At 50.2% G+C, this 27,339-nt stretch overlaps 2 protein-coding genes across 14 annotated transcripts in view; both read right to left on the reverse strand.

Moving 5' to 3' along the window:
• LOC122366847 (regulator of G-protein signaling 7-like) overlaps positions 1-10,250 on the reverse strand; it is a 28,459-nt gene extending 18,209 nt beyond the window's left edge. The window contains exons 1-4 of the mRNA XM_043339476.1: positions 9,799-10,250; positions 9,154-9,250; positions 8,872-8,922; positions 196-305 (exon numbers count right to left, since the gene is read on the reverse strand). Of these exons, the coding sequence (XP_043195411.1) occupies positions 196-305; positions 8,872-8,922; positions 9,154-9,250; positions 9,799-9,915 (375 nt within the window). The 5' untranslated portion in view covers positions 9,916-10,250. The remainder of the gene's footprint in view (positions 1-195; positions 306-8,871; positions 8,923-9,153; positions 9,251-9,798) is intronic.
• A 590-nt stretch (positions 10,251-10,840) lies between these two features.
• Positions 10,841-27,339, reverse strand: part of LOC122366842 (SEC14-like protein 1) — a 35,716-nt gene continuing 19,217 nt past the window's right edge. For 10 of the 13 annotated variants that reach the window (XM_043339455.1, XM_043339456.1, XM_043339458.1 and 7 more), the window contains 13 exons: positions 24,122-24,234; positions 23,131-23,205; positions 21,106-21,224; positions 16,782-16,971; positions 16,409-16,497; positions 15,995-16,132; positions 15,525-15,758; positions 15,058-15,189; positions 14,481-14,628; positions 14,010-14,152; positions 12,731-12,894; positions 12,333-12,481; positions 10,841-11,661 (listed from right to left, as the gene is read on the reverse strand). In XM_043339455.1, the coding sequence (XP_043195390.1) occupies positions 12,376-12,481; positions 12,731-12,894; positions 14,010-14,152; positions 14,481-14,628; positions 15,058-15,189; positions 15,525-15,758; positions 15,995-16,132; positions 16,409-16,497; positions 16,782-16,971; positions 21,106-21,224; positions 23,131-23,205; positions 24,122-24,234 (1,651 nt within the window). In that variant the 3' untranslated portion in view covers positions 10,841-11,661; positions 12,333-12,375. The remainder of the gene's footprint in view (positions 11,662-12,332; positions 12,482-12,730; positions 12,895-14,009; positions 14,153-14,480; positions 14,629-15,057; positions 15,190-15,524; positions 15,759-15,994; positions 16,133-16,408; positions 16,498-16,781; positions 16,972-21,105; positions 21,225-23,130; positions 23,206-24,121; positions 24,235-27,339) is intronic. The other 3 variants (XM_043339459.1, XM_043339461.1, XM_043339460.1) reach the window with 1 other exon arrangement.

Genomic DNA, 27,339 nt, shown 5'->3' on the forward strand with positions numbered 1-27,339 from the left:
GATCAACTCACAATGAAGATAATAAACAAAAATAGGCTTATGCAGCATCACAAACACCGCAATTTTTTTCCAAATGTCTCAAAGTTATTTTTACCCCAATAATTTATCTCAAGCATCGGTCACAGCCTCCTTCCTATTACGAGTCAGCTAAGTGATAAGCGATCGGTCAGTGTCCTTGCGCATGGACCATCTCACCTGAAACCTGTACAGGGACGAATCGTCCCTGACCTGGAGAGTCTTGCCCTCACCAACGGGGAAGATATATCCGTGCTGGCAGAGCAGCGAGGCCAGATGCAGGGCCTCCGCTGCGCAGAGCAGGTGGGGATAGAAGAGAGAGAGAGAGAGAGAGAGAGAGAGAGAGAGAGAGAGAGAGAGAGAGAGAGAGAGAGAGAGAGAGAGAGAGAGAGAGAGAGAGAGAGAGAGAGAGAAGAAAAGCGTACCGGCCTCTGCCTTTTATGTAATATAGCGAGCACCGCTGCACCATATTTATCTACTGCATGCATATGATGACCCTGCAAGTGACTTATTTTCAACGGCCTCGCACTACAGCTACGAAGACAGGGTCCGCAAACGGCAAATGCTTCTACATAGTTAGTTCCGCTCAAAACCCAGAGTTAAATAATGAATCAAAAACTAAGGCCAAATTTTTGAATAGAATATACTAGGGTTACCCGCGTGCTCCGCAACGCGAAGGGGGGATTTTTTGACCCGTGGGTATTGGGTTGGTCTGTGTCGATTTGGTTGGTAGATATCCATTTCGTTCGATTGCTTTTTGACGGCCATGCATTTCGTAAGAAAACAAAAAGATACATCGCATCGAGGTGCCCGTGTCGTATTATCATGCGTTCTACTTTAGAATGATTCTAAAACTGGCGTGAAGTCTTTTGAGGGCCATCGATGAATTTCGCTAAAAATGACAATGTAATGGTTTGGAACATTTACATTTTTAAGGATACTGTTGCTAATCATGCAAAAATGAAGAGTGAATATTGGACAGCATTGAATGCTCTATCCAATGGTACCATATTCAATTGCCAAAGGTATCAGGTTATGCAGCAAAACCCGTGTAATTAATAAAGTTGCACATCATTGTCAAACACCATTTTCTCCTGTGATTTGCACCACCTTGATTTGGATCAATCAGCTTTTCACAATTTTTATATGAGAGGCGGTACATTTCTCTTGCAAACAGGCGTTGTTTCAACTCGCTCCATGTAACGGTCACCTAAAAATAAAATAAATTCCAAAATCCGTCAAAAACCGCAATTTTTTCAATAAAAGTATCCTCATGGGTGCACGTGGCGCGTGCATCCCCTGCACCGCACACCATTCAATAGCCCGTTCGATTCTCTACACGATGCTGTTTTCCCCGTACCGATCGGGCCCACGGTTACCGAGATATTGTACGGGGATCGGACCCGTGTCGGGCAAATTTAGCCATTTTCGCCCGATTTTGCAAGCCGATTTATACATGTAAAGTCTATGACGCGAATTTGCACTTTTTGGGCACGCGCCACGCGCTCCCTATAAATCCGATCGAGCTGAGACCCCTCAAAGGCACGTCGCGCATCCTTGATCTATAAGTTGTGCAAATTTCACCGGGCTAGGTGCAACGGTCTGGCCTGTAGTCCACGCAAAGCACCACCAAGTCGGGACCTCGGTAACGGACAGACGCACCCTCCTCAAATAGTAATATATCAAATAGTAATATCATAGCAAGCAAGCGGCTGCGCCACTTGCTTTGCTGCGTGGTAGGACAAAATTGCGGCACCGGCCAATTTGCTTTCGAATGGTGTTCGATTCAAATCGATGTGTCGTCTAGAAGCATAGATATGGACGGAAATGTGAAGAGAATAAAAAAAAACTGTTCTGAGGGCTTCGTTGGATGAAAGTGGGGTGATACGGGGTCAAGACGGGTCAAAGGGGTCAGCCCCGGTCACTTTGGGTTAGGCCAGGTCACCTAGGTCACCTCTCGTCCGATGGGATCAGCCCGGGCCACTGTTTAACTTTTGCCTCCACCACTACCCCTACCACTACCCCTACCACTACCCCTACCACTACCCCTACCCTTACCCCTACCACTACCCCTACCACTACCCCTACCACTACCCCTAACCCTACCCCTACCCCTAACACTACATCTACCACTACCACTACCCCTACCACTACTACTACCCATACTCCTACCTCTACCACTACCCCTACTACTACCCCTACCACTATCCCTACTACTACCCCTACCACTACCCCTACCCCTACTACTACCCCTACCACTACACCTACCCCTACCACTACTCCTACCACTACTCCTACCACTACCACTACCCTACCCCTACCCCTACTACTACTACTACCCCTACCCCTACCCCTACCACTACCCCTACCCCTACCACTACCACTACCTACCACTGGGTCATGTCAGCTCACATAATAATTGGATCCATTTAACTTTTTTTAAATCAGACTTTAAATTAAAAGTGCTTCTAGCCCTGCTGCTATTCGTGCCATTCCATTAGCCTTAGTCGAGTTTGTCGGAAATGGCGCCTTGTGACAAAAGTGGCGCATTGCGGCAAACGCGGCGCATTTTTACCCGGTGGATGAGCATGCATCTTTGCACCAAATTGCACCCACATCGGACCATATTTGACAAAACTGTGCGATTCGGGGCAAAAATGACGCCCTGTGACCAATGTGACGCCTTGCGGCAAACGCGGTGCATTTTTATACTTGTATCATCAACTGTTCCCATTGAATGAAAATCACCACATTCTCTCGCCACTTTTCATTCAAATTAATAACTTGCCGATCCGCCAATGCGAGGCACCCGCCGCCGATCGGCATGCATTCAGCTCACAAAGTTTGTCGACCCCGGCTCTCAATGAAGATCTACGAACCGATCAAAATTTCATTGGCGTTCTTCCAGCGCGCGCCACGTGCCAACCGTGCACCCCAGCGAGTCGGAACCTGGAAAAGGCGCTGACCCGCTCTGTCACCTATAAGGTGTGCAAATTTCAACTTCCTACGACGTACCGTCTGCCCTGTAGGCGAGGTTAATTGAACCCACTACACGATGCGCGGACACACAGACTCACAGACAGACGGATTCTGTTGGAATAGTAATATAGACAAGCGGCTGCGCCACTTGCTTTGCTGCGTGGTAGGAAAAAATTGCAGTACCAGCCAATTTGCTTTCGAATGGTGTTTGAGTCATGTCGATGTGTCGTCTAGAAGCATAGATATGGACGGAAATGTGAAGAGAATTTAAAAAGAGCTGTTCTGAGGGCGTTGTTGGATGAAATTTGGGTGATACGGGGTCAAGACGGGTCAAAGGGGTCAGCCCCGGTCACTTTGGGTCAGGCCAGGTCACATAGGTCACCTCTCGTCCGCTGGGATCAGCCCGGGCCACTGTTCTGCTTTTGCCTCCACCACTACCCCTACCCCTATCACTACCCCTACCACTACCCCTACCACTACCCCTACCCCTACCACTACATCTACCCCTACCCCTACCACTACTACTACCCATACTCCTACCCCTACCACTACCACTACCACTACCCCTACAACTACCCCTACCACTACCCCTACTACTACCCCTACTACTACCCCTACCCCTACTAATACTCCTACCACTACCCCTACCCCTACCACTACCACTACCCCTACCACTACCCCTACCCCTACCCCTACCAACACCGCTGGGTCATATCAGGTCACAGAATAATTGGATCTTATCAGTACTAAAATATCAGACATAAATTGTTCCCAGCCCTGCCCCTATTCGTGCCATTCCATTACGCTTAATTGTATTTGTCGGAAATGGCGCTTTGTGGCATATGTGGCGCACTTCGACAAACGCGGCGCATTTTCACCCGGTGATTGAGCATGCATCTTGACACCAAATTGCACCCATATCGGACTATATTTGACAAAACTGTGCGATTTGCGGCAAAAATGACGCCCTGAGATAATTGTGGCGCATTGCGACAAACGCGGTGCATTTGTAAATTCCTATCACAAACTGTTCCCTTTGAACGAAAATCAACACATTCTCTAGCCACTTTTCATTCAAATTAAAAACCTGCCCATCCGCCAATGCGAGGCACCCGCCACCGATCGGCATGCATTTCGTCCACAAAGTTTGTCGACCCCGGCTCTCAATGAAGATATAAGAACCGATCAAAATTTCATTGGCGTTCTTCCGGCGCCCGCCACGTGCCAACCGTGCACCCCAGCGAGTCGGAACCTAGAAAAGGCACTGACCCGCTCTGTCACCTATAAGGTGTGCAAATTTCAACCCCCTACGATATACCGTCTGCCCTGTAGGCCGGCTAAATTGAACCCACTACACGACGTGGCGGACAGACAGACAAACAGATGGATCCTGTTCAAATAGTAAGATAGATGAGAACGTTCTAAGCCCGGTACCAGGAGCCACAATAAGCATTTTAGTCGAGGCCGGTCGGTCTCCCACCGTCTCACGTCTCTCTCTCTCTCTCTCTCTCTCTCTCTCTCTCTCTCTCTCTCTCTCTCTCTCTCTCTCTCTCTCTCTCTCTCTCTCTCTCTCTCTCTCTCTCTCTCTCTCTCTCTCTCTCTCTCTCTCTCTCTCTCTCTCTCTCTCTCTCTCTCTCTCTCTCTCTCTCTCTCTCTCTCTCTCTCTCTCTCTCTCTCTCTCTCTCTCTCTCTCTCTCTCTCTCTCTCTCTCTCTCTCTCTCTCTCTCTCTCTCTCTCTCTCTCTCTCTCTCTCTCTCTCTCTCTCTCTCTCTCTCTCTCTCTCTCTCTCTCTCTCTCTCTCTCTCTCTCTCTCTCTCTCTCTCTCTCTCTCTCTCTCTCTCTCTCTCTCTCTCTCTCTCTCTCTCTCTCTCTCTCTCTCTCTCTCTCTCTCTCTCTCTCTCTCTCTCTCTCTCTCTCTCTCTCTCTTCGCCTGTATTTTAGTAGTCGCAGAGGTCATTTAACACGCGCACCGACGGGGGGCGGATATCCGCCCCCCCCCCCCTGAGGTTTTTCGCGGATAGCGGGAAAACCGCGGCGCGTAGCGCCGCGAAATTTGATACGACTACCTATTCTCTCATCAATTTTACACATGGTGTGTCAGTTTGAACCTCCTAACTTTTAAGGTCAGGTCACCAGGTCACTTTGAATGACCCAACCTCAAGTCACTTTTTTGCAACTTTGTCACCGTGCCAGAGCTACAGTAGATGTCGGAGGCCTTTGAAAGTCGCAGGATGTTATTAGATCATTAGTAGCTACAATTTGTTTATCTCGGAATTTTGATGTCGGTGACCTAAGGTCAGGTCAATTTCGCGACCTCCCCAAAGTCAATGGGGGAAAAATCAACTCCCTGTTTTTACCACTAAAACCGGTCGGAATGGCCCCATATACCATACATGACTTCATATACGATCAACCTTCACTACCTTGAGGTCTATTTTGCTGTTGGGCAGCTGTAAGGTCATGTGACGTCATCAAAGGTAACCAGCGGTTTTTTTTGCCAATAACTCCGTACAGGAACAAGGTACAGCCGCGCGGATGGTCTCATTGTGTTCGGCTCGTCAAGACACATCGAATGATATACATGATGACCTCGAGGTCACGTGACCTGAGGTCAACCTTTGACCTTGACCTTTCGAGGTCAACATATATATCATTCCATGCGGATTGACGAGAGGATCACGATGATGCCCTTAGTTTGTTCCTATCTTGACTAATTCGAAAGTTATTCGAGAAAAACTCTCCATATCTAGCGCCGCCATTTTGACTTTTTCGACCCCTGTGACGTCATCTTTGACCTGACCTGAAAATGACCTTAGTGAAAATTGTAGACCTTGCCCGTGCGTATCCTATGCCGTTTACCGCTTGTCGCTATCTTGCTTCGTTCTCGAGATCTCAGGGGGGCGGTCATCCGCCCCCCCCCCCCGTCGCACACTGGTCGGAAACGCTCCAGCGAGAGGCCAGCGGCCTTTCCGCAAAAGTTTTTTGCTTGTTATTCCACAACTAGTGAAGCAAACTTCATAAAACTTTGCATACCTTCTCTGTCATATGTAAGCTATCATTTGGATGTCAAGCACTAAATATATGACGTGAATCTGTTAAGTTATGACGTCATAATTGAGTATAATACAGGATCTAGCACCACTTTAAGTCAACAAGGGAAATTGGGAGCTACTATTCGGGCACCGGGAATGGTTTCATGCACTCCTTGCAAGGTCCAGTGCTTGACTTTAGCATTGTTGACTTTGCGTGACGTCATTTATGACGTCACTAAGGCCATATAAGTTTTTCGTCAATAACTCCTGATCAGATGGAGCTAGAGAGTCGGGAAAGTCACCATTGGACTCAGGAAGACCTGCCGAATCGAATGATATGCGATATGACCTCCTTCAACCATTTTCGTGACCTGAGGGCTCCGACCTGACCTTGACCCGAGGTTAACACCTTAACCCTCGCCGGCACAGGGGGGGTGGTTGATGCAACCCCCTAAGGTTTTTCGCGAATAACTCGCGTAAAAAACGGCCGATCACAACGAAACTTTCAGTACCCTCGCATTGATTAATTTTACACCTAACCTGAAAATTTCATGACCCTGACTCAAATGACCTTTGACCTGTGATCTCTTTTCCGAGACCATGTTTGGCCGAAATCGCGATTCGGCGTATGTCGGCTCGCACTAGCCGCGCGTTTGCAAGCTTTTCGTGGTTTCAAACGTTCAAACATGTGATTTGATGTTGCTCCCATACATTAGGATGGGTGTCAAGGTCACCTGAAGGTCAGGTCAGGTCATTGAACTTTGGTGACCTCGGGTGACCTCGGCTCACTTTTTCGAAATTTACATGTTTCTAGGCTAGTTTTTGGAGCTGCATTCTAATTTAGCAACCATTTGAACATTTACGAAGTAGTTTTGGCGCCTTCGTAACATGTTACGAAGCTGTCAGAGGCGGTTGACACGTATTACGAATACCCGTCACAACCCCTACCGGTTGACCCGACCTGACCTGACCCGACCTGGTCTAAATGCTTAAAGACATCATCTCTGATCAAAACTAATACGATATTCGTGATCAGCACCCCGGAAAACCACATGGCAGCCACAATTTACGACTTTCTAACAGGTCCCGATTTTCCCGGTTTTCGGGTCATTGACCTGACCTGGAAGGTCCCCCGATGACCTAGGAACTTAAAATTGGGTATCATCGGCTTCCTCTCGTGACGGGCAACACGCTCGTTTTTTCCGCGAGGCTCTAGCTCGATCAGGGGCCAAACGCGAGGGGGGGGCGGTCGTACCAACCCCCCCTTGTGCCGTCGAAGGACGCAAAATGGCCTGTGCCGGCGAGGGTTAAGTTGACTTCACCCGAACACCAAGTATAGCATTCAACGCGCCTGAGCTAGACAAACACTATTATGCCAAAATCGCGGCAGTGCGACCATTTTTGGCAAAGTAATTAACCTAAAACCGAGCCCGTGCCTTGTGGCACTTACCTGACCTAAGAGGTCACTGGCTGACCTAAGACCTTAAAATCGGGTAGTACCTAATTTTTGCGTCTTATAACGGCACACAAGCTTGTTTTTTTTCCGCGAGGCTCTAGCTCAATTAGAGGCGAAACGGCGAGGGAGTTGTACCAACCCTCCCCGGTCAATGTAGAAAACCAATCGGTCCGGCCAGGGTTAAATACCGGAATTGTGATCTAATGTAAAAAGACGACCCAAGGTAACCCGACGTCAGTGACAGGTGTCCTATATTTGCAGCGTCTTATATTCACGAAGGTTTCAATTTCCACTTTCTTCAGCCGAGTGATGGTTGTCAATAGCAAGGCTCTCTAAATGCAAGCCGTAATCGCCACGCAATACCTATGTGGAAGGCTTTTGATGTCAATACATACATAAATGCATACATAAAACGCGCTTTTCACAAAATTCATAAACTCAAGCGCATCTGTTTTTAATGACCAGTCAACTACGCATGGATGCGTGCAGCCTGCAGGCCACACAGGTCAGCGTAAGCCGGGCGCGGCGGCCGAGCCGAAACTGGGGCGGGGCGGGCGGTAGTTGGGTAGGTAGAGCGGCTCCTGCAAATTTTGCGCAAATATGCGCAGTTAGCTTTTATGTTGCCCTGGTGTAAATTTAAATCCTACTTCATCTCACAAAAAAATCAGAGTGGAACTAGATGGGACTACCTGTTGTTTCCTTACCTAAACTTTGCAGTTATATTCCAGCATCACTGTAGGAGAGCCTTCATAAAAAAGCTATAGTACATCTTAGTTAGGGAAAAAGTATGCCAAAAATGTTGCACTGACCAGTCGGCAACTTCATAACGAACATTTTGATGCATAATATGTGGGATTTCAATTTGGTGTCTATCAGCAATAAGACTCTGAATATCCGGCTCAAGAAACCTCTTGCTCCGCGTCAGTTTCCGAGTTCTGGGATACCCCATCTTCGGGGGCTGATTACAGCTATTTTTGGTCACCCGGATTAGTTTTTTTGGCCTAAGTATAATAATTTGATCAATTTCAAATCGATCTATATAAAAAATAATCCGAAACTCCGGAATCGCCCGTGGCCTCTCGTGAGGGCGTTTCCGACCAGTGTGCGTCGGTGCGAAGTTGGCGCAGACCCCCGTCGGTGCGCGGGTTAAAATCAATCGTTTCACGTAGTTACGTTATTTGTCACTCAAACCGATTAACGTTTATGTTTATGTAAACGTTCATCTGATTCTGAACGTTTAGGTAACGTTTATGTTGCATCGATAAATGCCTTCAAAAGAGGCCCAGCGAGATCAGTAAACGGGTCGGTATTGAACGTAAAAACCACGGAATTAGCTTCCAGCTGCATTTTCTATACGGTTGTGAATGATACGAGTTTAATTTTGCTTACCACTCTCATCGATGCTGAGGTTTGACATTAGCCATTCCATGATATCATAGCCTGAAAGAAGGGTAACTCACGTTAGGGAAGGGTAGGTTCTCTCCAAAGCAGGGCGAACGAACTGATTGGTATAACTTACATATTGTAGAAAAGGTAATTAAGCTCTGATGTTAGTTTCCCATGAGCACAAGAATTCGTAGTCGGCAGCCGTTTTCGAACTTTTGACTAAAAAGCCCGGTGGTTTGGGCAAACGGACAAATCGAGCGTCGCTGTCAGTCAGCGCTATCTCACCTGTGAAGGCTGAGGGGATGGTCGTGAGGAACAGTTTCTGGCTGCGGACCGGCACCCCGGTCTCGGGACTCTGCATCTCTCTCACTAACGTCTCCATCTGAAGGAGACAAGAGGCCGAGTACGTGAGCGATATCCTATGTCCATGTGATGGAGACAAGAACATGTGAGCACGTGACTTGAACTGAAACGTCTCTATCTGGCGGAGACAAGGACTGAGCATGTGAACGGTATCCAAGGTTCATCTAACGGATATAAGGGCTGCACGTCAACCGTATCCATCTGACGGGAGACGAGGGGAGTACGTGAACCGCATCCACAATGGGAGCACGTTAACCACATTTATCTGACGGATGCAAGCGACCACTTATGTTTATTTGTTTGCCATACTTTTTGCCAGACGAACATACGAACACCGCGTCCATCTGATATAGACAATCGGTGCACCTGTACCGGCATCTCATGCGGAGGCAAGAAGTGCAAGTGAATTGCAAGCATCCATCTCACGAAGACAGCCGGCAAAAAGAGGCACAAGATGGTAACAAAGCGGGTATTGACATCTACATGTATACGACGGCAATACGCTGACAAAGCGAAAATCAGTACGATGGGAAATTAGAATCCTTCCGTCTCCTTGTAGCGACTTACCCTATAGTAGCAGGCGTTCAGGGGCGATGTGACATCCTCGCGAGGAGCTAGCACGCCCGTGCCGCGGTGCTCGATCCGCCTCTGTCTCATCACCAGGGTCGCTGCCGTCGCCCCCATCGGTCTCCGCTGGAGCAGGCGTAGTTAGCGCCTTGACTCGAACGGTCAGTTAGGCAACTCGGCTGGATCAGTCGGAGTTAGTCTTGGCTCAGGCGATCAGCTAGGCAACTCGGCTGGACCAGACGGAGTTCCTAGAGCCTCAGACGGTCAGCTAGGCCACCATCCAGTTTCAGGAGCTGTAGCGTCTGGGTTAAAGTTCATCGCCGCCACTGGAGCATTGCCATTAGGAAGAACGATGCATCACAATGACAGCTTAGATGCATGACAGCCAGTCCAAATCTTCCCGTGCCATTAAGGAAATCAGTAAGTTTCTAGCAGAGACCAGTTAAGAGACACACAGAAGAGAAGTCCAGTGAGGGATAGAAACACAGACGTTAGACAGAGAACAGCAGCGGCCCGGTCGGCGACTCCTTTCGGTGCAGCGTCCAGACGGTCACTGAAGTTCGACCGCAACCCGGCGGCCGGCCGGCGATCCCGCCAGTAGCAGCTGCCGCCGGATGTCGGGCAGGTGGATCCCACAAATGGAGAGGCTCAGACGAGAGCCGGTCCCATCAGACAGGTCAGGCGACCACCGAGATAGCGGGGCAGGGGAGTGCGAGCGGTCAGAGGGGAGTCGCGGACCTCTCCGGTGCTTCTGACGAGAACACTCGAATAAGTGGCGCGCTACTGCATGACTCTTTTCAAACGCACTTGTTGATACATATAAAACAATGTAAAACATGAAAAAGATCAGCACTTATATTGGTTTTCTTATTTTCTGCACTCAGCGCAAAAATGCCAGCCTTCATTGTCATGATGAAAAAGCGGCCTATTAGGATGCGTCGTAACGAAAAAGCCAAATGCGCTATTCATTGTCCCCCCCCCCCCCCCATATCCAATCGCTCGGACCTCCCAGTTGCTCCCGTCGTCTCAAACCATCATCAGCTTAGTGTGTTATTTTATTGCCACCGATCGACTTCATGACATCACAAACACATTACAGATGCCTGGACACCTGTTAATTGAGGGGAAGCCATGTCAGTCCCGGTCACTCGGCCTGCCCGGCGCAATTATGTCACATTCGTCTGAATTCGCCACCGACCATGTATCGTACTACATCGCACCAATTCGCCAGCTCGGCACAGACAACCAAAGCAGCAGCATGACAGCGACCGCCGCGCCGCCCTATAGTCCATCACAAAATTGTACTGCTGCAGCCGCCCACAGGTGGCGAGACGAGCGCTACTGCTCTGACCGCCACTGGAGGGTTCTGCCAATAGTCGGTAATAGTATAACATGTATCATTAATATAGATATACGGGGATATTGGTAGCACGCCTAACAAGTTCGGCACGGATGCCGAAGGGGTCAACAGTTCCACACGTCGAGCCACAGCGAGTCGCATTTGTACCAAACCGTCCCGCGCGACTAACATATGGGGATCACATCGACTGCTTAACGATTAACCACGGGGCGCCGCAGGAGAATTATGTCACCTCTAACAACTACATTATACTGACGTCCATTTCACTATGCATCGCCTCTAAAACTCGCGCGTCTGACGGAAAATAATTTAAACGCGTGTCGGAGCCTATGAGCGTGCGCTCCGTCGTCAGTGATTCTAACTAGCAGGCCGTGGCGGCGCTCTCTGGCGCCGCGCACTGGATCGGTCCGGTGGCGCCGGTGACTGCCGGCGCGCGTCCCGTGCAGAGCTGGTGTGGACGGCCGGCCGCGGACGGGGCCGCCCACGGGTCGAGCGGCGGCAGACTGTGGGCCAGAGCGAGACACAGATGACTACAACAGGAGAATGTGAACCAGGGGGACACAGTTATGGATACAGCGAGATAATGTAAGCTAGAGAGACACAGAGAGGACACAGCAGAGTTCTAACTACCTACAGCAATAGGCTGAGTTTCAGCGCTCAAAGAGGGACTCACTTATGCGGCACTGGGTTGTGGACCACGGCGTATGACGTGCACATCATTTTACTGCAGCCGACTACCGATTAACTGCATACGCTGAAGGCACTGCTAGTTTGATCCAACAGACCCGGCGGGTCAGACGGCAAAACGCACACTGGCTCCATGGCAATGCGGGGTCCACTGGCGCGGTTGGAGTGAAACAAGTCGTTCGCCACTACATTGACTTACCAATCCTGCAAGCAAATACGAGTAGGCAGTATCGCTTGCGATCTTTTCGCGGTTCGTAGCAAGAAGCGGCCGAACGAGTACTTTTACGGAATATGACTACTAACAGTCCGGGCGGGGGAGGGAGGAGCCGCGCTCTTGACGAGTACCTCTGTCTAGGCTCGCTCTGGCCGACCGCCACTGACCTGCTCCGCCCTGGGGCTCCGCTCCGGGGAGCGACTACCGGCGTCATCTACTGACGGCCGATGACCTACCCCCCCCCCCCCACTGACCTCTTCCCTCCCCACTGACCTGCTCCGCTCTGTGACTCCGCTCCGGGGAGCGACTACCGGCGTCATCTGCTGACGGCCGATGACGCCGCCGTCGACGGCACGCGGTGAGAGTGGGACGACAGCGACGAGAAGCCCGACGTGCCCGAGTTGAGCGACGTCATCGAACCCCTGTGGAGAGTGAGGGCGCCGTCAGGGGTCGGCAGGATTCACATACGTTCACGATGCCAGAGTAACAAGCGCCATTTTCAACATCAACGCATTGCCATATCACCGATACGATACTCTAATCACAGACCGTAAAGGGCGCAAAAAGCTTAGTAGCTAAACACCCAGCCAAACCATTTCATCCTCATCTAATCACAGACCACTCATGATCACCTTCTGATAAACCCCAACCACCCCGCCCGCGTCACCCACTTGTAGTCGGCCGAGCGGAGCGTCTCGTAGAAGTACATGATGCGCGCCTTGTGCGCCGTAATGGAGTCAATGAGCTCGAGTGGCGAGCCGTGGTGTCCGCTGGCCGACTCCTGGTAGCGCCACTGCAGGATGTAGGTGCCCAGGTGGGCCGTCACGTGTGTGCCCTGTCAGTAAAGGTCACATGACTCGTCAGCACAGGAACCGACTGCGAACGGGCGGAACCGACTGGACGGTTGTAAAAGGTTACGGCGGGGTTACTTACTACGCTTTTATTATTATTTTACACGATCGTTTGGTGAGTCCCAAACACATTCGATCTATTAGGTTTCCGGTTACAATCTGAGGCCTGTTTCACTAACAAATAAAGTGTGTAATTACAAAGAAAAAACTTGAGTTTAAAAGAAATAATTACCAACATTTGAAATTTGGATTTCACGAAACCTTCGGGCATGAATTTTGAGTTTAACATTTGCAAACTTTTTTACAAGAAAAAGTTTGCTAGAAAACACGGGAATCGCAAACTTTCTGTTTCACGAAGACCAGAAACTTGAAAGAAAACATCGTAATTACAAACCTGAAATTCCAGTGGTCCTGACGTTCGGAATTTTGATACTTTTTGTGCAATGATGCAAAGCAATCAATTATTTAAAACAAATATGATATGCTGAGTCATTATATGCTCTTTTTCACTTAGCACATTCCCTACGAACCAGCTACGAGCAATAAATAAATATCGTCATGTTTTGTCATTCGCGCGCCATAATTGCATTCAACAGTCTTCTGCTGTCAAATGTTTTTTACGTGTTATTTTCATTCAATAATAAGATATTGTGAACTATCATTTATACCACTCAGAAACAGCATCATTATTTTTAATTTATTCCTGTAATTTCTGACATGAAAACTAGACATAGTTTGATAAAAAGAAGCAATATCTGTAACATGGTAAAGTTCTTGATTAAAAACAATTTTATTGTTTACAAGTTTATTTACCAACTCTTTTTATTGGAGGTGCCGCTGGTGATGAAGTTTAGTGAAACCCGATTTTACATAGTTTGCAAAAATACTTATGAATTGTAAAGTTCAAACACTTGTAATCGCAAGTTTTTAGTGAAACAGGCCTCAGACGGAAATCCAGCACCAACATGACATTTATATCCATGCAAACGGGCAGCTGAGGTGCCCAATGCGAAAATATGCCACTCAGCCGCTTATCCGCAGAAGTTACGGTCTTTATCTTCTTGCCCCAGCCCGCAGTCGGTCGGCACTCGGCACCCACCTGCACACTCTCTCCGTCGTGGCAGATGAGTGTGGGCTCCACTCGGAAGTAGTCGACGCCCTCCTTCCAGTTTTTGTCGATCACCGACCGGTGCTCGGCGTCCTCCGACAGCGGGTTCAGTGAGTCCAGCACCTGGAGCGGACCTGAGGAGGAGGGCACATAATGCTGGTCATGCACAGAGTCAGAAAACGAAGAGAGCACACTACAGAGTCAGTTAACGGGAAACACACCGAGTCAAAACACGGAAAACACACAGGGGCGAAGCATCGAAAACTCAGAGAGCCAGAACTCAGAGAACACAAGTGATCGGACCGTTACTCAGTCACATCGCTACCAAATAAAAATGTACCATGACTCTGCCACTCAGTGCCTGTGCTGTTTTGGATAAAGCTCACATATCACAACCTCCGACTCGCCATTGCTATTTGAACGGTCCTAACAGCCGGCCATCCCCTAACCAACAACACTCACCGGAGTGGGCGTGCGCGTGCGCCTCGTCTTTGTGTGTGATGGGCACCTTGGTGCGCAGCACGGAGAAAGCCACGTCCGACTTCATGATGTCAAAGTCCCAGCAGATGACCGAGCCGCGGTCGTCGTTCAGAATCAGCACCTCGTGAACCTGAGCCAGAGAAGGCCGGTCAGCTACCGCAGGTAGGCGACGGACCGAGAGGCGGGCGGACAGGCGAGAGGCGTGTAGACTGAACTGGATGGCAGAGGAGCGAGCTTATAGACTGAACGGGAGGACAACGGACTGGATGCAGTTGAAACAATTACGCCGGCCAGTTCCACCCAGACGTCACGGAAGATAGATTCACTGACAAAACTTCACAAATTAACAGAGCAAGACTAATTCACTGGTCAGACGGAGCTCCGCCGGACTAAATCACAGGTGCGACACGTCATAATTTTCCCCACGCCGACGTTCTAGTGGAAAGCAGTGCTCAACTGACCAATCCCACCAGGCCGACAGCGATACGGAGCTCGCAAGAATAACAAAGGCTAGATAGTCTTTCACTAGGAGCTCTACCAGGTGGATTGGAGCGCTCACCTGTCCACGCGCCAGGCTGACACAGTGGTAGATGGAGTCCATGTCGCCACACAGCTCAGCCCGCTGCTTCTCCAGCTCCTCGATCGGCATGTACATGGTCTTGGGGATGAGGCCGCCCTCGCTGATCCCGCACTGTGGGAGAGACGTGTCGGGGCCGATCCGACTTCAGATATAGTTAGAAGCAGCCAGCCTTGTGGCCAAGAAGATACTGCCACCTAGCCCGAGCTCGATATGGATTTCAAAGGTCAATGAGATATTATAAAAAATAAACAAATCAGGACGGACTAAGTTGCGAAAGACTCGCGACAGTTGACAACAAAGATGATGTAAATGTTTTAAGTTTCAGTGATTCCGCACTTAAAAGGCCATCAGATTCGGCACCCATTCACGAGCTGTCAAGAGCACCAACTATCACCGGGCACGTGATGCTCCAGTACCCCCACAACCACCACCCCTGTCTGACCCACCTCTGCCTTTCCGCCAAGGAAGACGGGGATGTGCTGCTCGGGGATGTACACCTTCAGGCCGTGCTCGAAGTCGTCGTCGTCGCAGAAGAGGAACTTGTCGCGTGTGCGCTCGTCGATGAATGTGGAGACGAGTGTCCAGAGGATGGGGAAGACGCGCGGCGCCTGGATGATCAGCACGCGGCCCATCGTCTCCGGGTAGTTGGCCTCCATTATCTCGATGATGCGCAGCAGACACTGGCAGCAAGGAAACAAGACCACGTTGGGAAGCGAATTTCAGCACGAAAGGCGCGACGAACTTTAGCAATCAGCACACTCACTCATTTCTGATGCATTTGTGCATGCTCTGGTCGTCAGATGAACCCTCAGTAGTTTGATTTTGATTATTGCCAAAAGTTCTCCCGGTTGTCCAAAGATAATGTTCATTTTTAGGACAAATATGTCAGCCCCGCGGCAGCACGGCGGCGACCTACCTTGATGCCGGGGCGCCACAGGTGTCTCATGTTGAGTCCGTCCAGGTCTGCCAGTAGCGTCCACGAGCAGATGGGACGGCCCTCGCGCATCGTGGCCTCCTCCGCCAGCCGCAGACCCTCCTCGCAGATGTGCAGCACCTGCGCAAGGGCGGTTAGAAGTCAGCGACAGTGTAGATACTCAGCTATCGGCAACTGCGATCATGCCATGGTTTGGCATTGCATGTGGACCCCTGCTACCATCCACTACTGTGAAGAAATTTTGGATGATCTTCGTGCCGGAGCAGCGCCAGCAAGAACCACCGCCGGTCCACCCCGGCCCATATGCACTGATGTTACCGCCGGTGGTGTCAGTCTCCCCCTCCCCCCCATCCTATCCCCTGACGATATATTCGGGTCTCACTACTCGCAACTTACCAGCTTGAGTAGGCCCTCCTCTCCGATGGACTTGATGAGGCCCTTGACGTCCATCTGTCCCAGCCGAAGGACGTATAGAGGACGGCCGTCTGTCGAAAAAAAAAAACAATGTGAACATCGTTGAGCCCGTTTGATACGATACATCGTCGAAATACATGATATAAATTGCAGAAGACCAAACGCTAGGCTCATACCGAGAGCTCGACCAGTGTCCCACACAGCCAGTAGACCCACTAAGGCATCTAGAACTCACCCGTCTGCATCTCTCACGGGAGTCAGAGGTGCAGAGCCAACACAGCTGAGTCACGGCCTACCCAGTGGAGTCAGTAGGTACCAACCCATGATTGGAGTCAGCACCCACCCGGTCCCTCACCTCTGTCCGAGTGGTGCCAGCCGCCGGGGAAGTGGTCGCGCACCACCGACGGCGACTGATACTCCTGCAGAATGCGGTCCACCTGGTACTTTTTACGCCACACCAGGCTCGCGCTGATCATCTCACGGGCACGCTCCACGTGAAACTCGCGCGCGCGAAGGAACCGCAGCAGCGTGGCGTCGCCCGGGGTCTGGGGTAGAGAGATGGCAGCGGTGAGCGAGGGGATACGCGGGGCAGGGGAACATCGTCCCGGAACTCGGCAGACATATGGGTGAGGAATGGTTCGGGTCTTTAGTGTCTCTACATAATTATATCGGATATGGCATTATTACGGAGCGAGCGAAGCGAGCGTAGTCTTTCCTTAGATTAACGGAAATTTCTGAGTATGAGTGGCCGGCCGGCCGGCCGTGGTCACGATTCTACGACGCTTATATCTCAGCAACCACTTGACCGATTTACACGCGGTAATTTTTGTAGGGTAGCTTCATTCCATCTACCAAGTATTGGACTATTCCCGATGCATGTGGGTGACCCCTTATGCACGTGCCACGTGCAAAACGAAGAGGTGTCACTTTTGTAATTGTTGCAATATCTCGGTAACTACTTGGCCGATTGCGCTGAAAGTTGGCATGTAGGTAGGCACCCACTAGGCAATGCACATCCGTGTGCCAGAATCGGGGTGCTGCTGCACGTGCGCACGTGCAGGGGTCGATTCCAGATCTCGAGAACGGCTGGACCGATGGCGCTCAAATTTGGCACATGGTTAGGGACCGGTTACTAGGGTGCCGTGCAAAAGTCAGTTGGGACCCATTTTGCACGTGCGCATGTGCAGGGTGCCGCTTCCAGATCTCGAGAACGGCTGGGCCGATTGTGCTGAAATTTGACACATCGCTAGCATAGGCGTAGGAACAGGGGGGCCAGGTGGGCAAGTGCCCACCCACTTTTCGAGGTGGGGGGACCAACCATGTGTTTTGGCCCACCCACTTTTTACTCGAGGCCCCTCGTCTCGATTTGAGAGGACGTCGTCACCTTCCAGAATAAACAAACTCGGTAAAAATAAGTTCCACGAATCCCCACGCACGGACTCCAAGGGGCCGTGATGGATCCAAGGAGGCCCTCTGTTCATACTTGTCAGTCGAAGCCCCTGAGACTGATGGCCTGAGAGGCCCTAGTGGATCTGAGGAGGCCCCAATATCCACACTGGTCTGGGGAGGCCCCTGACACTGGCGGTCTGGGAGGCCCCTCTATCCACACTAGTCAGAGATCTGAGACTAGTGGTCTGGGAGGCCCCTCCATCCACACTAGTCAGAATAGGCCCCTGACACTGGCGGTCTAGCCGAGGCCCCCTACCCTCACTAGTCATAGGAGGCCCCTCTATCCTCAATAGTCAGAAGAGGCCCCTGAGACTGATGGTCTGGGATGCCTATCCATCTACACTGTAGCCAGAGGAGGCCCCTGAGACTGATGACCTGAGAGGCCCTTATAATCACACCAGGCAGAAGAGGCCCATGAGACTGATGGACTGAGAGGTCCTTCTATTCATACTGGCCACAGGAGACCCCCAAAACTTTCGGTCTGGGAGGTCCCTCAATCCGGCACCAGTCAGAAGAGTCCCCTGAGGGCCTGGGAAGCCCTTATATTCACACTAGGCAGAGGAGGCCCCTGAGACTGATGGTATGAGAGGCCCTCATATTCACACCAGTCAGAAGAGGCCCCCGAGGCTGATGGCTGTGAGGCCCTTCTGTTCATATAACTGGCCACTGGAGGCCCCTGAAACCGGTGGTCTGGGAGGGCCCTCTATCCACACTAGTCAGAAGAGGCCCCTGAGACCGATGGTCTGAGAGGCTCTTATATTCATACTGGCCACAAGAGGCCCCTGAGACTGATAGTCAGAGAGGTCCACTCCTAATGAATCTGAGGGGGCCCTCTATCCACATTTGCACTTTTCTAGGGAGGCCCCCGAGACTGATGGTCTGAGAGGCCCTTTTATTTATACTGTCCACAGGAGCCCCCTGAGATTAATGGTCTGAGAGGCTCTTCTATTTATACTAACCAGAGGAGGCCCCTAGGATTAATGGTCTAACAGGCCCTTCTATTCATACTAGCTAGAGGAGGCCCATGAGACTGATGGTCTGAGAGGCCCTTCTATTCAAACTATATATACATATGTAGTGTCTCTTAGGGCCCTATATCGGTGGCTCTGGGGGCCCCACACCGGCGCCTCTGTGGGCCACCACACCTGTGCATCTTAAGGCTCTATAGGTACACATCTGAAGGACCCACACCGACACCTTTCAGGGCCCCACACCAGTATCTCGGAGGCCGGAGCTCTGAAGGCCCCACACCGGTGACTCTGACGACTCACCGGCTCCTGAGAGCACCATGTTGATGCCTAACGGCTCCACAAGGCCACTGAAGGCACCACACAAGCTCTCACTGAGCTCTAATATCCATGTACCGGCCTCTGAAGGATTTAAGCCAGCGCATTCATAGCTCCACACCAGCAATTGTAAGGGCTTCACACTGAAGCATCTGAGGGTTCCACACCGGTGTCTCTAAGGGCCACATACTGGCATCTCTGAGGGCCCCATACCGGCGTCTCCGAGGGTTCACATCTGGCGGGCACCCATCAGCGACTGAAGGTCCCACACTGTCGACTCCGAGAGCCCCATCTGCGTCTGGGAGCACCATGCCGTCTCTAAGAACCACAGCGGCTCCTCCGTACGAAAGATGGGCGTCTGCATGCCAAAGGGGAGCGGTTCTGAGACAGTAGGGCACCTACGTGCAATATCTAGAGGGGCGCCTATAAAGCCCATATCAATGCGAAAGAGGGGCGCCTCTGAGGCCTACATATATGGGCATCCACATGCAATAGAGGTCTGCGACTGCAATTGATCAATGCAATGGGGGTGCATTTATAAGAAACAGGGGAGAGGCATGGCAAAGAGAGGCGCCTTCAAGTGTCCATAAAAGAAAGACCCGTATGCTAAGCGCACATTGTATGCGACAACGGGGCGACTGTGGGACATACAGGGATGTCTCTGATGACTATACATAGGGCGCTTATATGCCAAAGAGGGCGCCTATGCAGCTAATGGGGGCACCTGGGAAACGAGGAAGACATTTGTGTGAAGCGGGCCGCCGTCCACTATGCGGAGCGCTTGCGGTCCGTACGGAATTTAACACAGAGAGAGCCCTATGGGCGCATGCGGTCTCCGTCCGGAGTCGGTCAGGAATGTCTCCGCATCCGGACAGCAAACGGAGAGCTCACGCACACTCGATATCAGTTGTTACAAAAAGAAAATATGGCCATTGCCTAGCATCACAAGATATTGGTGCCATGCCAAGGAAATAATATTAATTTACTTTGTCTTGAAAGAGTTGAAATTCAATCTTAAATTTGCAATTGAGAACTCAAAGACGGGCGACGGGCCATGTCCGGCCCGCATCCATTCCGTCTGCGTTCTCCGCACAAAGTTCAACACGTCGTACTTTGGTAGGTACTTCGTCTCTGCTGCGACAGCCGCGACAGCTGCACTTCGGATGTCGATTGATAACCCGATTTCGAATTTAGCTCGAGGGAGGTCACGCGCGACTTGCATAACGTGACTTCCGAGTCGGGACTGAATATAATTACGCCAATTATCAGCGATATGTGTCCACACAACATGGATGCGGTCCGCACACGATTTCCGTACGGACCGGATGCGCCCACCTTAATTCCGTACGGACCGCAAGCATTCCGCACAGTGGACGGCGGCCTTAAGGTTTTTCAGGGGTCATGCGCCGTTTGCGGCAAATAGATTCTAAAAAAAATCGGAGGGGGAATAAGTTTTAAAAATGGTGCGGACTTTCCGCACTGTTCGCTTAAGCGGTTACGCCCCTGGGTAGGTACATCTGCCCGATCTCAGAAGCTAGATTTGGAGGTCATACTTGAAAGCAGCCAGCAGGACGAGGCAAAAGCTGGAGGGCCCCTGAAAATAGGAGGCCCCCTGGAAAAGGAGGCCCCTTGACAGGGTGGCCCACCCACTTTTCATGACGTTCCTACGCCCGTGATCGCTAGAGACCGGTTAGTAGGGTGCCGTGCACAAGTCAGCTGGAGGTACCCTGTCGAAATTTCGCACGTGCAAGGCTCACCCTCTCGCTCGCTCCGTTAGTCGCCCCAAAAGGCGTTATACTGGTATATTAGCATGTGTTATGCTGACATGTGAAGGAATCTCTGTGCTGTGTTATATGGTAATGCTATAATGCTAATGCTACGACAGCGGGTAATGTTCCGGACACTAAGGTCGGTGATTGTGCCAGCAGTAGCCAGGTAACTGACCTTGCCTTTCACCAGCTCGGAGACCATGGTGCGCAGCTGAATCAGCTGACTCTCCTGCAGCGGTGTCAGGTTGCCAAGGCAACGCTGAATGTAATCCGCTTCCAGCTGACTCCTGCCGTCTATCGACAGAAAAATACAAAGGTCGGTTTTTAGTAATGAAAGAGCGTCACGGGGTGTAGAGGCATTGAGTCACGAAACAAGGCCGTCACCACGGGCACCACAACGATCATCGTGAATGTTAATTAACGAATCTCTCCTCGTCGTAACGAAACGAAAATCTCCGCGTCAAAACAGCGTCTGTGTACAGAGCACCGCGTCCTGCGCCTACTCTGCGAACAAAGGGAACCCAGAGCACACCCGCACCGGACCATCAGACCATCAGTCGTCACAATAGACACATCACAGTATGTACGGAAACGTTCAAAGGGGGAAAGCAGTCATGCCATTGCACGCACGTGTTCCACGGGTGACACTACAAAAAAGTTTCATTTGATCCCTTCTAAAAAGGTACTAAGATCATCGTCGCATGATGTGTTGGACGCCAGCTGACAACGCTAAAGACAATGAAAATAATGATCCTTCTAGCACGCATGCTTCCGGAACACTAAAACCTCAGCCGGCTACGTGTATCAGGTTATTAGTCGTAAGGTGAGCTAACGTACTGTTCTTTTTCTACGCTCTAAGCAAACACTATAAAATGATGACGATGAATCAATTGACACTTTTCAGATTGAAGTGACCTTAAAACAGTAAATACGATTAAGGTGAGACTAAGGGCACTTGAGCAAATAGAAATAGTGCCCAAGAATTCATGTCACATTCATGGCATGGTAATCCACCATCCGTAGCATAAAATTAAGTGGGAGTCACGGCTCCTTTAAATACCAAAGTTATCCCTTTCTCTTGATAAGCATGCTCATCCAATCCAATACGCGGACATCGGGTTGACCAGCGCCTCTGAGCTGTGATCCAGGACCATAATGCAGCTTGGCAGTTCTGCAATGCCCACAGGCGTTACCAACGCGATCTTCTCAACTTTTTTCGGACAGCCCCCAAGTCCCAACACGTTTTCAATTGGCGACAAGTTTGATAACAACACCATCCCACCCAGAAATAGCAATGTTGGTGTCGGATAAATAGGTATCGACTTGTAAATCGCGTGACCGCAGCTGCTAGTCAGCCTCCTTTTCAGTTCTGTCGAATGGCCTTCCTTGATAGTAATCTTTAGTCATGACAGGTTTTGACGCACAAATGACAGATGTCTTCCTCCTGAAGTTTTTCTTCTTTTCGAGCGTCTACCTGTCCGCATCGCTGGCTCGACTGCTCCACAACAGACACGTATAAAAACTCGTGTCCTAAGTGTCTCGTCAGAGCGTATGCATCGGCCAACATAGCCGGAGGTCCGGTTCTGGTGAGTAAGGGGTTAGAACGGACGCACACGCAGGGTGGGAAGGGGAGGGGAGGCACCCACTCACCACCACCCTCGCACGAGCACACAGTGGCCTGACTGGCGCGCCGGAGCGACTCCTCGGCCCGGGAGGCCACCACTGCGCGCAGAAACAGGGAGCTAATGTACCGAGAGGCTGGCGCTGCTGTGAAACTAACTATCATGGCCCGGGCGGCACACATAACTTCAACCCCAGACACCTTGACCGGCTGATGTAAACAAGATGCGCATTGTGCGCCTTAACACCAGTGCCCAGTTTTGAATGACTCAGTATTTCATTTCAGACATACTGAGAGCACAAAGGCGAGTGGTGAAGGACATGTCAGAGGGGGACAGGGGGGACATGGCGGACAGAGGGAAAAAAGAGGAAAGAAAAAATAAAAAGGGAGGACGGAAGGTCAAGAGAAGATCAAAAGACAGGTCAGAGGATGGCAGAGCGGGCAGCGAAAAAAAGGTAAGAGGAGAGAAGAGAGGGCATGAGGGAACAGTCGGGATGACACAAAACAATAGAAAACCGCGGCAGTGAGGCAGACATAGGACAGAGGGGGAAAAGGATAAAGAGGACAGAGGATACTGACCGAGGACGATGCAGGCGGAGACGGAGTGGCGGCGGCCGGGACTCAGAGCAGGCGGCAGCGGCCGGCGCGGCGCCGCTGCGGGCGCGGGTCGGAGTCGTCAGACGATGACGAGGAGCGTGAGCCGGCCGCCGAGGACCGGGACGACTGGGCTGCAGTGGAGAGACGGGTCAAAGGATCGGCCGGGCCGGCCGCCTAGGACTAGGGAGACTGGGCTACAGCGGATAGAAGGGTCAGAGAGTCAGCCCGCGCCACTGCCCGGATACCACTGATGGCTGCAGCTTACAGAGGGATGAAAAAAGAAAGACCAGTGGGCCTTACAAAATTGTCCTACCGCCGACCGCCCCCCAAACTCTCCTTAGCCTGGGTTCAGATACACCAGTCAGGTAGGCACGTATCCAACGAACGGCGGCCGCTGACAGCGCAGATCCACACTGACTGATTCGGTGGGTAATACCAGTCACAAAGTAAGAACAGTGATTGATGGGCGATGGCAGCATAGATCCGAGTGTGCGGGACATATGCGGTCTCTCCGGGTGGTGGCTAGTTGACGATGGGATAGATGGCCACGGTGCAAATATCGGCTGTGGATATAAAACTGTTTAAAGTTAATACAACTAATTGGTGTCTGTTCGCCAGTAGGTTCTCAGGAAAAGTGAGACTAACATTGTAAGGATATTATGACTGTGGCTTCCCAATAAGCTGCGTTAATACCGGCTGCTAGTAATAATGTTGTTGAAACAGTAGCATGATAATGCAATGACAGCATTTCTAACGGACGGTGGCGGCTGCACATTATTGCGTTTCCTCCATATCCAAGTCGGTATCCCCGCTCTTCCCGATCCCGTCCGCACTTCTGGATATCTATCTGCCCCTCCACAAAGCCGCTCGCAGCACCCTCGTTCCGTCGGGATACCCACTCGTATCACACCTCGTCCTATCAATACATCCGCCCGTATCCCCATCCGTCCGCCCATTCGTAGCGCCGACTGACCCGTGTCGGCAGTGGATCGGCGCCGGTGCAGCTGCGTGGCCGACACCAGCTGATTCTCAGAGTCATTGTCGGCGCCCGACAGCTCCAGATCAGACAGGTCCGTACGCACGCGTCTGAAACACATCGACGGAGCGGTCAGATCATGTTACTACCCACACACGTCTGCAATACAGCGCCAGAGTGGGTCATCGTTGGAGTTTGCCGGCGTGTCAACGGCGAGGTCATTAGCAGGTCTAGTCATGTAGCTCAGTGCACGGCTAAAACACAGTGCTGGACCAAGTCGGAAAAGGTCGATGGTGGTGTGGCACGAATGTAACCGTGTAAGGTAGCTAGATGTCCTAATTGAACATAGCTCATTACTGCAAAGGGGACAGCAGGATGAGTAGGAAATACGACAGATCACTAATGGATGTATAGCATTCGGTGGCACGACTCGCAGGAGAACGTTAAAGTTTGGTGGAATGTAAGCTGGTGCGCGAACTGTCAGTGATTGATTTCCAGGAAGCTGTGAGCGGAACAGGAAAACGCTGGGCGAAAACGAAACATAATGCAACTCAACCTATCGTTATAAAAACGAAACAAAACATTTCATTTTCTTCACGTTCATACTCCACACTGAACTGACAACATCCATGATCCAATCTACGCCTTCAAATAAATATTGTTTAGTCATGCGGCCCGATAAGGTAAGCATCACGTGCCAGGGCGGCACGGCACGGCCGGCCGGTACGATCACCTCGCTGCAATCATCAGACATCGGGCACCTGATCGTGCCGGAGCCGAGCAACGGTCAGCGAGCGGCAGCCACGGTAACTGTACCGTCCACAGTAAAACAGGGATGTAATGGACAGCGGCGGCCGGCCGGGGTCGGGCCAGGCCAGCTGGGGGCCGAGACAGAGATTGGGGCGGGGACGGGTGGGCGGGAGGGGGAGAGATCAATAGAGGCGGGCGCCCGAGACGCATGGAAGCGCCGGCCCGTCACCACCAGCGCTGGACGAGTCGGGAGCGGGGCGCGGAAAGGGTCGTAGTTAAAATACCCCGCTGGGCATGCTTATTTTTTTTTTCTAAGCCGCCGCCCATGATCAGACGACCAGGAGTGTCCACCCACTGACCCACGCGACAACAGCACCTTACGTTAACACCTCCCAAGACAAAAATATGAAGAAAGTCGCGACACTCCCTGCTAAGAAAAAGGAAAGCAAACAAAAACAAAGCTAAATACAATACTTAGTAAGTTAGTAAAATGTCATAAGAAGAGGCAAAGAAGTCAAGACTAAATGTAGCTTGACTGGCCGCTACACCATTCCGAAAGAAGATAGTGAGAAGGAGAGAGTGATCCAGGGGTTAGTGGTAATAAGCGCATGCAAAGCTTGCATTATAGAAGAGGGACAGAGCCTAGTCACACCCGGAGGAGTCAGATCCTCACCGAAAAGGGATACCGAGCTAAGCAAGCTTGTTGCTCGGTAAACCCAGGTCGGTGGGAAGTATCGTAGGGCTGATTTACGTATTGTTACGTATCCAGGAGAACTTAAGTGTGACTTGTAAGTACACAAAACAAGACGAGACGACCGGTATACAAATAGCAAGTAATGTAAATAGCAAGAAAGCTAGGTCATTGAGCGATGGCGATGATTCAAAGACATACAGTTAGTACTGTACGTACTGTATGATGTTTAGAGGGAGAAAAAGCAAAGCTTAACAAAAAGAAAAGGGCAAAACAAAAATGTGGGATAAAAGTTCGAGAAGAAGTAAAAGACAAACAGGGAAAAGACATAAGGACCACTAAATACCACCACCTCTTGTGGCGATCTAGGTACCCAGTTAGAACATACCTACCCAGTTACAGAGATGTACAATGTTCCAAAATTAGGTATGCATAAGTGATATGCATTAAAGACAAATTCTGTAATTGTTTACATATAACTATGTACTGTGCAAGTATGTACCTGTGAGAGAGCGGGTAAAAAATACATTATCAGGTAAATGTACGTACATACCCACAGTAAATAAAATAGGGGATCATTTCATTGGCAGGTATTCGTATGTTTACGAACGCAGGTGGAACACAAGAACAATAATGTCAGTGTTGGCAATGGTATCAGTATTGATCGATAAAAAACTGCTTTGAGAAATCCTTGATTTCTCTCTTTGTTAGTGGAACTGCTTCCATATCTGTGAACTTAGTACCTTATTTTTTTTTTGTTATCTTAAACCTTATATAACGGTTTATAAGGGTAAGCTGGAATACAAGACTAAAACAGGTGTCGAGCACGCCATGAAAAGGACAATTATCGCCCGACGAACATGGGTCCGAGTCCGGGATGCTTTGAAATACAGCAATTGTTACATTCTTGAGGGCTATTTGTCAGCGCTTTTTGTTGATAACGGTACAAGACGATTGTAACAGCTGTACGATCGCACCAAAATTTTGATGCATAATGTTCCTGTGCTAATTTTAGGTAAATGTAAGCCTAATATGCTGTTAACTTGACACAGAACCAAACACCAAAAGTATGCATGTTCCACGTTGGCCATAAAGACGAAAATACATTGTTATCGGAAAATGAATGAACACGGCAAACAGGTCTTCGACTGAGACGAAGGGACAATATTCTTGTCATAATTCAATACTGTGAACGGGGCAAACTTCTGAGTTCGTTCTGTGGTATTCAGCATGTTAAATAAGAAACGCTCAGCCAGTCAAAGGCTAATGACGCTGGCACTTAGCAGTTAACATGATGTGAACTTTGCTAGCCAGTATATCAAACGGGTTTGATATACTGGATACTGAAGTTCTTTTTTTTTGTTATCAAAAGTGAAGTTAAAGAGAAGAATATTATATGCCGAAACCCCGATAACCTCTTTTTGGAAGTAACTGGTCCTCGCAGATGTGTCTTATATTGCTTAATAACCCGATTCTGTAAATCAGAGTTTGTAGTGCGATTTTCAAAAAATAAAATAAAATATTTGTAGAAAGATTACCATTTTTGTTTTTTCCCAGTCGAAAGGAAATTGACGGAACTTTATTTCTGAGCAAAAATAATGGCAAATTTTAATGTACTAGGGGGGTAGCCAGAAAGTTTAAAAATTGATGACGTCACAGCTAAAAATCAAAATCATTTTTTTGAAAATCCGAGATGGCCAATTAATTGCCCATTTCACCGCCATCACAACGATGTACAGGTTTAATGCATTTCCTTCATTACTTTAGGAGATAT

Source organism: Amphibalanus amphitrite, unplaced genomic scaffold (assembly GCF_019059575.1).
Source record: "Amphibalanus amphitrite isolate SeventyFive unplaced genomic scaffold, NRLGWU_Aamphi_draft 000834F_arrow, whole genome shotgun sequence".
Lineage (NCBI taxonomy): Eukaryota > Metazoa > Arthropoda > Thecostraca > Balanomorpha > Balanidae > Amphibalanus > Amphibalanus amphitrite.